This window comes from Mustela putorius, unplaced genomic scaffold, assembly GCF_011764305.1.
Source record: "Mustela putorius furo isolate JIRA1106 unplaced genomic scaffold, ASM1176430v1.1 tig00000382_pilon_pilon_pilon, whole genome shotgun sequence".
NCBI lineage: Eukaryota > Metazoa > Chordata > Mammalia > Carnivora > Mustelidae > Mustela > Mustela putorius.
Window position 1 is genome coordinate 2,896,619 of NW_025421367.1, and position 13,403 is coordinate 2,910,021.

Genomic DNA, 13,403 nt, shown 5'->3' on the forward strand with positions numbered 1-13,403 from the left:
TTGTTCTTCCAATCCATGAGCTTGGAATATTTTCCCATTTTTTGGTGTCTTCCTCAATTTCTTTCATGAGTACTTTATAGTTTTCTGAGTATAGATTCTTTGCCTCTTTGGTTAGGTTTATTCCTAGGTATCTTATTGTTTGGGGTGCAATTGTAAATGGGATTGACTCCTTAATTTCTCTTTCTTCTGTCTTATTGTTGGTGTAAAGAAATGCAACTGACTTCTGTGCATTGATTGTACTGAATTCCTGTATGAGTTCTAGCAGTTTTGGAGTGGAGTCTTTTGGGTTTTCCACATAAAGTATCATATCATCTGCAAAGAGTGATAGTTTGACTTCTTCTTTGCCAATTTGGGTGCCTTTAATTTATTTTTGTTGTATGATTGCTGAGGTTAGGACTTCCAGCACTATGTTGAATAGCAATGGTGATAATGGACATCCCTGCCATGTTCCTGACCTTAGCGGAAAAGCTTTCAGTTTTTTTCCATTGAGAATGATATTTGCGGTGGGTTTTTCATAGATGGCTTTGATGATATTGAGGTATGTGCCCTCTATCCCTACACTTTGAAGAGTTTTGATCAGGAAGGGATGCTGTACTTTGTTCAATGCTTTTTCAGCATCTATTGAGAGTATCATATGGTTCTTGTTCTTTCTTTTATTAATGTATTGTATCACATTGACTGATTTGCAGATGTTGAACCAACCTTGCAGCCCTGGAATAAATCCCCCTTGGTCGTGGTGAATAATCCTTTTAATGTACTGTTGAATCCTATTGGCTAGTATTTTGGTGAGAATTTTTGCATCTGTGTTCATCAAGGATATTGGTCTGTAATGCTCTTTTTTGATGGGATCCTTGTCTGCTTTTGGGATCAAGGTGATGCTGGCCTCATAAAATGAGTTTGGAAGTTTTTCTTCCATTTCTATTTTTTGGAACAGTTTCAGGAGAATAGGAATTAATTCTTCTTTAAATGTTTGGTAGTGGGGCGCCTGGATGGCTCAGTGGGTTAAAGCCTCTGCCTTTGGCTCAGGTCATGATCCCAGGGTTCTGGGATCGAGCCCCACATCGGGCTCTCTGCTCAGTGGGGAGCCTGCTTCCTCCTCTCTCTCTGCCTGCCTTTCTGACCACTTGTGATCTCTGCCTATCAAATAAATAAATAAAATCTTAAAAAAAAAATGTTTGGTAGAATTCCCCTTGGAAGCCGTCTGGCCCTGGGCTTTTGTTTGTTTGGAGATTTTTGATGGCTGTTTCAATCTCCTTACTGGTTATGGGTCTGTTTGGGTTTTCTGTTTCTTCCTGGTTCAGTTGTCATAGTTTATATGTCTCTAGGAATGCATCCATTTCTTCCAGATTGTCAAATTTGTCAGTGTAGAGTTGCTCATAGTATGTTCTTATAATTGTTTGCATTTCCTTGGTGTTGGTTGTGATCTCTCCTCTTTTATTCATGATTTTTTTTATTTGGGTCCTTTCTCTTTTCTTTTTGATAAGTCTGGCCAGGGGTTTATCAATCTTATTAATTATTTCAAAGAACCAGCTCCTAGTTTTATTGATTTGTTCTATCGTTTTTTGGTTTCTATTTCATTGATTTCTGTTCTGATCTTTATTATTTCTCTTCTCCTGTTGGGTTTAGGCTTTCTTTGTTGTTCTTTCTCCAGCTCCTTTAGGTGTAGAGTTAGGTTGTGTATTTGAGACCTTCCTTGTTTCTTGAGAAAGGCTTGTATCACTATATATTTTCCTCTCAGGACTGCCTTTACTGTGTCCCACAGATTTTGAACTGTTGTGTTTTCATTATCATTTGTTTCCATGAATTTTTTCAATCCTTCTTTAATTTCTTGGTTGACCCATACATTCTTTAGAAGGATGCTGTTTAGTCTCCATGTATTTGGGTTCTTTCCAAAGTTCCTCTTGTGATTGAGTTCTAGTTTCAGAGCATTGGGGTCTGAAAATATGCAGGGAATGATCCCAATCTTTTGATACCGGTTGAGACCTGATTTATGACCCAGGATGTGATCTATTCTTGAGAATGTTCCATGTGCACTAGAGAAGAATGTGTATTCTGTTGCTTTGAGATGGAATGTTCTGAATATATCTGTGATGTTCATCTGGTCCAGTGTGTCATTTAAGGCCTTTATTTCCTTGATCTTTTGCTTGGATGCTCTGTTCATTTCAGTGAGAGGAGTGTTAAAGTCCCCTACTATTATTGTATTATTGTCGATGTACTTCTTTGATTTTGTTATTAATTGGTTTATATAGTTGGCTGCTCCCATGTTAGGGGCATAGATATTTAAAGCTGTTAGATCTTCTTGTTGGACAGACCCTTTGAGTATGATATAGTGTCCTTCCTCATCTCTTATTATAGTCTTTGGCTTAAAATCTAATTGAATTGATATAAGGATTACCACCCCATTAGCTAATTATTTTTAATTGAATTTAATTTAATTCTGCTCTTTTATTTAAAATGCTCTGGCTCGGGGTGCCTGGGTGGCTCAGTGGGTTAAAGCTTCTGCCTTTGGCTCAGGTCGTGATCCCAGGACCCTGGGATCGAGCCCCACATCGGGCTCTCTGCTCCACAGGGAGCCTGCTTCCTCCCCCCTCTCTCTCTGCTGCCTCTCTGCCTACTTGTGATTTCTCTCTCTCTGTCAAATAAATAAAATCTTTAAAAAAAAAAATGCTCTGGCTCCTCCTTCTCCCTCAACAATCATTAGGTTTATTAGTACCCTACGTTTAAATTAGATTATGTTGTGTACTCTACTGAAAACGCTGAGTCATTCTCATTTTTTGAGTATTTGTGCATCTAATATATATTAGATAAAATATGTTATATACATAAAATATGTAGTCTATGGCTAGGGTCTAGCCAGTCAGCAAAACGAGCAAAATTCTGAATTACTGAGGACAGAATAAAACATTTTATTTCTGATTTAGAAACAAAACAAAAGAGGACTCCAGTTGGCCAAGACCAGAGGGATTTTGAGTAAAATGGTATATACATTCCCTCAGAGGAACACTTACCTTATGTACTTCTTTCATCATTCTTAGAAGAGCTTTAAGACTGCAGTAACTCTGACTGGTTTCAGTCCACTGATACAGCTGGTAGATAATGGCAGTTTTAAGCATCTGGATCATTTTTTTGAAAGAAGATTCTTGCAAAGATGCCAAACACTGCTCTGAGGGGTATAAAATCAGCCATGATAAATATGCAGCCTCAAAAAAAAAAAAAATTCCCGTTTCTACTGGGTTCTTTAATGTATGAAATAGGTAATGGTTTCCATTTCTGATGACAAAATCTAGAAAGTATCTTGTATCAGGATATCATCCTGGACATTTATTTCTCATAGTTGTGAATTTAGTATCATTGGAATTAAAACTCGAATTTAGGATTCTGAAGAAACTTGCTCATAGCTCCTGTGAATACCTGACTACTTACTGGTTGCATGATTTTCAAACTGAAAATTCCATACAGTATCTAAAATTCTGAAAACATACGTAAGAACACACACAAACACACACATACATGCATATCATGTCACCAAGGACATTATCTTTTCTTTTTTTTTTTAAGATTTTATTTATTTATTTGACAGAGAGTGAGAGAGTGCCAGAGAGCAGAAGCAGGGGAAACAACAGAGGGAGCTGCAGAAGCAGGCACCCAGCTGAGCCCAATGCAGGGCTCCATCCCAGGACCCCAGGATCATGACTGAACCACCAAGGTACCCTTCATCAAGGACACTTTCGATCTTGGGGCACCTGGGTGGCTCAGTTGGTTAAGGCCTCTGCCTTCAGCTCAGGTCATGATCCCAGGATCCTGGGATCAAGCCTGAATCAGGCTTTCTGCTCAGCAAGGGAGCCTGCTTTCTCCTCTCTCTGCCTGTCTCTCTGCCTACTTGTGATCTCTGTCTGTCAAATAAATAAAGAAAATCTTTAAAAAAAAAAAAAAGAACACTTTCAATCTGAAAAAAATAGTATCTATGTTTTCAGACTCTATGAATACCTGGTATATATGGGTATATTTTTTAAACTAACTTAATAACAATATGGAAATATTACTTGGTTCCAGCTTGGATTTTTGAACTTTAAAGGATAATTCTCAGAAAACGAACCTATCAAATGTTAAAATAGCTAATACAAGTAAAATAATATGATGCAGATGCATGAAAGACAGATTTATAGAGACTCCATAAATAGACTCAAATATGCATGACATTTTAGCATATGATAAAAGTGGCATTGCACATTAGTGGGAATGAAACACATCATTCAATAAATGTGTGGGGACAACTGAAAACTGACTCAGAAAAAATAAAGTTTAATCAAGATAAACTCCATATGGATCAAAGATTTAAACATAAAAATGAAACAATAAGAATTCTAGGAGGAGAGGGTCACCTGCCTGGCTGGCTCATTCAGTAGAGCATGTTACTCTTGATCTCAGGGTCATGAGTTCAAGCCCCATGTTGGGCATGGAGCCCACATCAAAAAAGAAAAGGGGGACACATGGCTGGCTCAGTTGGAGGAGTGTGTAACTCATGATTTCAGGGTCATGGATTTAAGACCCATTCTGAATATAGAGATTACTTAAATAAATGAAACCTCAAAAAATTCTAATGGGGGGGCGCCTGGGTGGCTCAGTGGGTTGAAGCCTCTGCCTTCGGCTCAGGTCATGATCCCGGGGTCCTGGGATCGAGCCCCGCGTCGGGCTCTCTGCTCAGCGGGGAGCCTGCTTCCTCCTCTCTCTCTGTCTGCCTCTCTGCCTGCTTGTGGTCTCTGTCTGTCAAATAAATAAATAAAATCTTTAAAAAAAAAATTCTAATAGGAGCATGGGAATCTTTCTAAAAAGATTTTATTTATTTGAGAGAGAGTGAGAGAGAGAGATTGAGAGAATTAGTGGAAGAAAGGACAAGTGGAGAAGGAGGCTCCCCACAGAGCAGGGAGCTCCATGCGGGACTCAATCTAGGACCCTGGAATCATGACCTGAGCCGAAGGCAGATGCTCAACTAACTGAGCGACCCAGGTGCCTGGGGATTTTTTTTTTTTTAAATTTCAGAGTGAGGTAGGCTTTCTGAAGTATGATCTAAACTCAGAAATCATAAAAGAAAATGTTCATATACTAGACTTCATAAAAATGTTTTAAAGTAACAAACATTTTTGTTGTGGTTGTTTGCTTTTTGTTTTCTTTTTAAGATTTATTTATTTGAGAGAGAGCGAGAGAGCAAGTGAGAGCAGGGGAATGGGCAGAGGAAGAGGGAAAGAATCCCAAGACGACTCCCTGCTGAGCACTGAGTGCAGAGGTGGGGGTGGGGGGTGTTCTGATCCTACTACCCTGAGATCACAACCCAAGCTGAAACCAAGAGTTGGATTCTCAACGAACGGAGCCACCAATGCACCCCTTCATAAAAATGTAGAATAATTATGCATTCAAAAGTACCACAAAGTAAAAAAAAAATAATAACCCAGAGAAAAAAGATTTGTAATTCAATTATTGATTAAGTATTAATTGCCTTAATCATTTAAGAGCTCCTAAATAGGGGCACCTGGGGGGCTCAGTGGGTTAAGCCTCTGCCTTCAGCTCAGGTCATAATCCCAAGGTCCTGGGATGGAGCCCTGCATCGGGCTCTCTGCTCAGCAGGGAGCCTGCTTCTCCCTCTCTCTCTCTCTGCCTGCCTCTCTGCCTACTTGTGATCTCTGTCAAATAACAAAATTTTTTTAAAAAGAGCTCCTAAATAAAAAGAAAAACACTAACAACAACACATGGAAAAATCCGTTAAGAGGGAAGAACTGATAGTTCCCAGAGAATGGATTTGAGATATAGGAAAACCAGCACTATATCTCATTCATAATGAGAAAATAAAAATTCTGGGTGCCTGGGTGGCTTAGTTGGTTAAGTGGCTGCTTTTGGCTCAGGTCATGATCTCAGGGTCCTGGGATTAAGCCCCTCATTGTGTTGGGTTCCCTGCTCAATGGGGAGCCTCTTCTCCCTTTCCCACTCCTCCTGCTTGTGCACAGTCTCTCTCTCTTTCTATCCGTCAAATAAATAAATAAATAAAATATTTTAAAGAATAAAAAAAAGGAAATCAAAATTCAAAATAAGAGATTCTTCAGAAAGGCAAATACCAAAGTTTGATAATACTGTAGAAAAATGCGTGGGCTGATGCTGTTGTATTTGTTGATGAAGTATAAATTTGTATATCCTCTGTCAAGGCTGTCATGTTGCACTTTTACATGCAATTTACATAGACTACAATATGAATTTTGACCACTTAAAGTTCTGTGCATGGTCATTTGGCAAAATCTCTCAAAATTTTAAATGCACATACAATTTGATCCAGTAATTTTCCTTCTGGAATTTTCCCTATCTGTGTAAATGTATATACATATAAAGAAATACATGTTAGCACTATTATAATAGCAAAAGCTTAGAAAAAGCTATTTATAGTATATCCTCCCAATAGAATACTAATAAGCCATTAAATAGAACCAGGCAGTTCCTGTAACAGAACAAACATATCCTTACAATATAATGTGGATGGGAAAAGGCAAGTTGCCAAAAAATGTGAATGATGTGCTACCATTAAAAAAATTAAAAAAAGAGAAGTGCCTGGGTGGCTCAGTGGGTTAAGGGTCTGCCTCGGCTCAGGTCATGATCCCAGGGTCCTGGGATCAGGCCCCACATCTCGCTCCCTGATCAGCGGGGGGAGACTGCTTCTCCCTTTCCCACTCCCCCTGCTGTGTTCCCTCTCTGTTTGTATCTCTCTCTCTTTGTCAAATAAATAAATAAATAAATAAAATTTTAAAAAATAAAAGAAAATCAAAGAATCTATGTCTCTATTTTTTAAGAATACATATCTTTTAAAGTTTACACAAAATAACTATATTCTATAACTGCTTTCTGGGAGGGGAACTGGGTGGTTTATATTTCATCATATATATCCTTTGTACCTTTAAAGCTTTGGACCTTGAACATTAGCTTAAAATTGTAAAAGGAAATTTCATAGCACTGAATACAATACATGAGAACACAAAGTTTAACATTTGTTTTTCATCACTGATCTGTTGGGAAGGAAAAACTCTCATCTTCCCTTCAAGTTTCTTTTGGCTGGTCTAAGAATTAAATTAATGAGACAGATTAACAGAAAATCAAATTTAATTTTGTATGTATAAGGGCTCTATAAGAATATGAGGCCCAGGGGCGCCTGGGTGGCTCAGTGGGTTAAAGCCTCTGCCTTCGGCTCAGGTCATGATCCCAGAGTCCTGGGATCGAGCCCCACATCGGGCTCTCTGCTCGGCAGAGAGCCTGCTTCCTCCCCTCTCTCTGCCTACTTGTGATCTCTGTCTGTCAAATAAATAAATAAACAAAATCTTTAAAAAAAAAAAAAAGAAGAATATGAGGGCCAGAGGCAGTCAGACAGTTAAGGCTTATATGCTGTGCAGAGTTAAGGAGAAGAGGGTAGGAGTCTGAGTCTTCAAAAGGAAGGAAGACAATCACGGGAAGATGAAAAAGAGTAAATGTTTGGTAAACAAATGTTTGCTGGGCCATTTGGAAACAAAGGAATACAGAGGGGAATTTTAACAGACTTTGCTAAGTTTGTCTACCACACCTAATTCATATTATACTATAGTTACCTATGGAGATAGCTCCCTTCCTGGAGCAGGCCTTATCTTTTACATCTTTTAGGCAGTTAGGGGTAAGGTCAATGGTTCCTCCTGAGCCTTCTATTTCTTAAAAATAGTCTAGAATAATCCACATGCTAGAGAGACACATTTTGGGATGGCAAATTTTGCTCCCATGCAGGTCAAAATGTCTCAAGTTTTAAAACATGAACAAAGTTTTAAAGTATGGATATATCTTTACTGGATCCTCTATAGTTATTAAATTCTGATGTCAAGGCCATACCAAACCTAAGAGTTACACATGCTTTGTATAATAATGATGATTGTAATATTAACTTAATCTTTTCAAATATTCACATACCATATACCCAAACATGTGTGTATTTTTAAATCTTGTATCCAAAATTTGCTCCAACTTTTACTTCAGTGATTCTCTACTGACAGTACAGATAAAGTGACAAAAGTAATCAAACTTACTCAGAACTTGTGATTTTCGTTTCTTACAAACAGCTTTGGCAAATGGAACCACCAGACTACACCAGTTCCTAGAATCATGCATCACAGGACATTCTAGGAGCAGAAGGAAAACTAGTAATGCTTCTTGGTGAGAAGAACAACATGGGAGAGCTCTGAGCAGATTATCCCTGAGACATGTAGTTATCTGTAATTGAAAGAACAGGAAGGGCCCAGCATCCATTAGGTACAGATTATAATGAAAACAAGCTGTGGGACTAGGGGGTTTGTTCCACCATTTTCCAGTGGAAAAATAATTTAGTTTTCCTCAAACCTACTGTTCAAACTCCATCATTCCTTGCAGCCCAAATTCCCCAAAAGTGTTATGTGAGAGTCATCCTCTGTTTTATATTGGGCTGTGTGAGGGAAATAAAGTGAAATCACATGTACATACTGTGTGAATCATGGAGGTCACTCAATTAGAGATTGACAGATCAAGGATCCATACCCAGATCTATCTGACTTAAATCTAACATGGCAAAGATAATGCCATATTGTTCACCTCACCAATCCTGTTTCATTTTCCTCCTGGGCTCACAGGAAGATGGCATTTCCAGCCTCCCTGCAGTTATGTGGGGCCAAATGATTGAGTTCTGGCTAACAAGATACGAGTGAAGGTGATGTATATCACTTCCAGGCATGACCCCTGAAGCCCCTCATGGGACCTCCCATACTCTCTTTCCTTATCTGCCAACCAAATACAAATACTTAGAACTTGTTTTCAGGGAGCATTCTGTGAAACCAGTGTTCCTTGGAACTCACATTGGGAAGAGCACCCCAAGTTATCTCCCATTTAACCTAGATGTATTTATTTTTAAATACATTCAATAATATCTACTATTCTTACTTCTTCATCTTGAAAATAAAAATATCGTATGTACCCCATATTAAAGAACACTCTCCCCCTTTCCCTGCCAAATGTAGGGACCCAGTATAAAGATGACTTTAACCCAAAAGCATGTGTGATATCGCTGATGCAGAAGGAAGCCTTCAGATTTCCCTTATCTGACTAAAGGCAGGGCCTTCCCAGAATGAGGCAGCCATGGATGTCCTTGGAGGGCAAGCTTCACTGCCAGGGAAAGACCGGCCACTTGCATTTGGATAAGAAATTGCATAAACAAACATTATCACAAGCTGTCCTATCTTCCATTGGACTCCCTTAAAGCCCATTTTTCTCCCTGAAAACTCCATTTGTTTTTCTCATAGAAGCCTCTTCTCTCTAATTCCCTTTTCCCTATTAATTGGTAGATAAGCTCTCATTGTTAGCTCTTTGGGGAGTTTCTTCATCTGAATGATCCACAGAAGCATGGAATAAAACTCGCTTTCTTCTATTAATCAGTCTATTGTCAGTTCACAGGCCCCCAAACACATGAACCCGAGTTGGAAGAGGGAAAATTTTCCAACGCAGCCCAGAATCACAAAACACTAAACTAGAATAGATCTTAAAGAGGAACTCCATAAATAATGAGCCCAATAAAAAAAGGAAAGACCCAACAGCATAAGTGCTGAATCAGTAGCCAATTCGGCTCAACTAGATTTGACATTGATGGCAAGAGAATCGGCTTTCCATTCCCCCGGTACAGGTAAAGCTTCTCTTGCTTCCCAAACTAGTATCTGCTAATGATTATTTACCTCTCAAACTTTGTTCTTTTCATATTGAAAATAAAAATACTGTATTTACTATACATTTAAACATGTGCTTAAAAAAGTGCCAGTATCTAAAAGAAGGAGTAGAAGTCAGAGAAGGGGTTGTGACCACAGAAGCAGAAGTCAGTGATACGGGACCACGAATCACAGAATGTAGGCGGCCTCTAAATCAAGAAAAGTCAAAGAGGGGCGCCTGGGTGTCTCAATTGGTTAAGCAACTACCTTTAGCTCAGCTCATGATCTCAGGGTCATGGGATCAAGTCCCGCATCGGGCTCCCTGCTCAGTGGGGAGCTTGCTTCTCCCTCTTCTACTCTACCTGCTTGTGCTCTCTCTCTCTCTCTCTCTGTGTCAAATTAAGAAATAAAATCTTTTTTAAAAAAAAGTCAAAGAAATAGATTTTCCCTAGAGTCTCTAGCCCTATTTTCTATTATTACTATAACAATCACTATACTATATATTAGTACTATACTAACTAACCATACTAACAGTTACTATAACCACAAATTTAGTGGTTTAAAGAAACACAAATTTGTTATCTTGTAGTTCTAGAGGTCAGAAGTCCAAAATGAGGGGCACCTGGGCGGCTCAGTTGGTTCAGAATCTGCCTTCAACTCAAGTCATGATCCCAGGGTCCTGGGATCAAGGCCCACATTAGGCTCCCTGATTAGCAGTGAGTCTGTTACTCCCTCTTCCTCTGCCCTCTGTCTGCTTATGCTCTCTCTCTCTCAAATAAATAAACTAAAATCTTAAAAAAAAAAAAAAAAAGAAGAAGTCCAAATGGGTCTTGCAGGACTAAAATCAAGACATTGACAAGGTTGCATCCCTTCTGGAAGCTCAAAGGGAGAATCTGTTCCCTGGCTAGTGGTTTCTTATAGGGATAATCCCATCTCTTTCATTTCTCTAGTTTCTAGAGACTGTCAGCATTTCAGCATTCCTTTGCTATTGGCCTTTATTCATTCTCAAATCCAGAAACACACATCTTCAAATCTCCTTAACTCTGACATTCCTGCTTCCTCTTATAGATACTCCTGTGATTATACTGGGCCCCTCAAGATAATCCAGAATAATCTCCTCATCTCAAGATTGGTAACTTGATGACCTATGCAAAATTCCTTTTGCCATGTAAGGTAACACATTCACAGACTTTGAGTATTGAGACATGGACATCTTGGGAGGCCATTATTCAACCACATTTCCTATTATACACTCCATGCAACCATTAATCTATTTTCTATTTTTATGGATTCGCTGTCTCTGAACATTTCATGTAAATGGAACCAAACAATATGTGATTTTTGTGTTTGTCTGCTTTCAATTACATAATGTTTTGAGGGTCACCTATGCTATAACACCTCTCTTTTTTATTGCTGAGTAGTATTCCATTGTATGAATCCACCGCATTTTATTTATCCACTTCCTGGTTGATAAATATTTGGGTTGTTTCCACATTTTGACAATCATGAACATGCTGCTATGATCATTTACATAGGAGCTTTTGTGTGGACATGTGTTTTCATTTGGGTTGGAAAAGCATCCAGAAGTAGAAGTGCTGGTCATATGGTAAATCTATGTTTAACTTTTTTGAGAAGCTGCCAAATTGTTTTCTAAAGAAATACACGTCTGCCAGCCATAAATGAGGCTTTCGGGTTCTCTGTATCCTCACCAATACTTGTTATTGTCTTTCTTTATGATGATCATCATCATTGTGGATGTGAAGTGCTATCTCATTGTGGTTTTAATTTGCATGTACCTAACGATTAATTGTACTAAGCATTTTTCTCTATGCTTATCCATAAATATCCATTCAAATCTTTTGATCTTTTTTAAAATTTAGGTCATTCCCCTTCTTACTGAGTTACAAAAATCATTTCTGTATTTTGGATGCAAGTCATTTGCCGAATATATGATTTATAAATTTTTTTAAAAAGTGCTGGCATCTAATACAGTGTCTGGAATATGGTAACCTCATGAACAGTCACCCCTCCCCGATCACACACGATCCCTCTGACTCAGCTCCCAACAAAATTAAACTGCAATCTACTGGTTCCCGTAAAGAAATTCCATTGTTCTATTTCTCAAGTAAATATTGGCCATTACCATGAGAGAAATCCATTCTGTTTTGGTTAACTTCTCGAAGGTATCTCTTGCCTTTTGTAAGTCCACATCAATGGAAATCGTTTCTACAGATTCTCTTTGGATAGAAGAAATTTACAAACAAAAAACAAAACACACATGAACAGATGGAAAATAGTATTTCTAAACTTCATACATATTTATTGTTTTATTAGGTAGCAGATACAAACTTCTTTCTTACAGCTTGCCTCCTTTCAAAATAATTTACTTGGCACAAAAAATTTATATAAAATTTATATTCTCCTAAGAGAGAGTAGGTAACAAATTATTATCTCTAAAGTGGCTACAGTGGTGGGGTGCGCTAATAGCGAGATTTTATGTGCTGCATCTGAAAACTGACACTATTTACCCTCACACTCAGCCGGTACACTGAGAACTGAAACTACCCAACACCCCCGCCCATACCTTGTCATCTACATCTCCATTACTTAGGATTCCTCTGTTTCATCAGCATGACTTCACTATTCCAAGTGAGCCTAAGCCCAGGCAAGTGGTTTGATTGTGCATTATAGGAACTTCCTGAAAAGACCCATTAACTCCTCAATGGAAAGCATTAATTTATGTCCTAAAATTCTTAGACTCTCTTGTTTCCAACCATCCTGGATCATTGAATCTTTCCCCAGTCCTAATCGAGCCCCCAGCAGCCCCACCCCTCCATCCCCCAAACTGAAAGGCCTACCCCAAACGAAACTGCCAATTCTTGATAAATGCCTGCCCAGCCTTCCCCTTAGTAACACTATCAAAGCTTTGTCTAGGTGTTGTGTTGGGGATATCTGAAGAGACTGCATCTGTCAAACAACTTATTTTTATAACATTCTATCAAGAAATACCTTATGCTTGCTGAATTAATGGATCAATAGTAATACCAGGGCTAAAATATTTATGCAAGTACTCAAAGTATTGTAATTCTCCCTTTAAAATATATTGTCCTTTGCAGTCTTTGACATCTTAAAACCAAACCTTGAGTTTCATCACTCTTGAGAGGATACTTTTCCACTTTACAAAGAGGATATTCTTCACTTGGAAAACATTCTGTATGCAGTAAGGATTAGCCTGAGGCTAGAGTAGGGAAGAAAGAGGAAACACTGTATGGCAGAGTCCCTGTCCCTTACTCCTCTCCTGGAAGGAAGGCAAGAAGAAGAAGAAAGCAAATGGGAGAGGAAGAAGGCAGAGGCAGGCAGTGTCTGATCTCTCTTTTCTCCCTTGACCGGGATGTGTGGAGATGAATCAGGATGCTCTTTAGAACTCTAGAAAGACACTGCTTATGGGCTGCCAGTGGGAAGCCATGGCATTCAGCTTCCCTGGGTTTCTCTGGTCCTGAGGTGAGGTTGTTGGTTGGACTCAACAGTTCCTCCAGTCCCCTTAAGGAGTGACTGAGAGTGCAGTTGGCTTAAAAACCAATGGGACAACTGGGGGTTACACAGAGCCAAAGAATGCCTGCAACACCGGTTACGTGAGTGCCACCTACTGGCCCTCCCTGGCCAGGAGGAGGTAAAGATGTGTAT

At 39.0% G+C, this 13,403-nt stretch overlaps 1 protein-coding gene across 7 annotated transcripts in view; it reads right to left on the reverse strand.

Moving 5' to 3' along the window:
- The window catches only part of HERC6 (HECT and RLD domain containing E3 ubiquitin protein ligase family member 6), a 61,033-nt gene that overhangs the window by 21,496 nt on the left and 26,134 nt on the right, over positions 1 to 13,403 (reverse strand). For all 7 annotated transcript variants that reach the window (XR_001180059.2, XR_006606557.1, XM_004756091.3 and 4 more), the window contains 3 exons: positions 11,863 to 11,956; positions 8,082 to 8,265; positions 3,009 to 3,163 (listed from right to left, as the gene is read on the reverse strand). Coding sequence is in view for 5 of the 7 variants with exons in the window: in XM_004756091.3 (XP_004756148.2) it covers positions 3,009 to 3,163; positions 8,082 to 8,265; positions 11,863 to 11,956 (433 nt within the window). In the remaining 2 variants the exon portion in view is untranslated. The remainder of the gene's footprint in view (positions 1 to 3,008; positions 3,164 to 8,081; positions 8,266 to 11,862; positions 11,957 to 13,403) is intronic.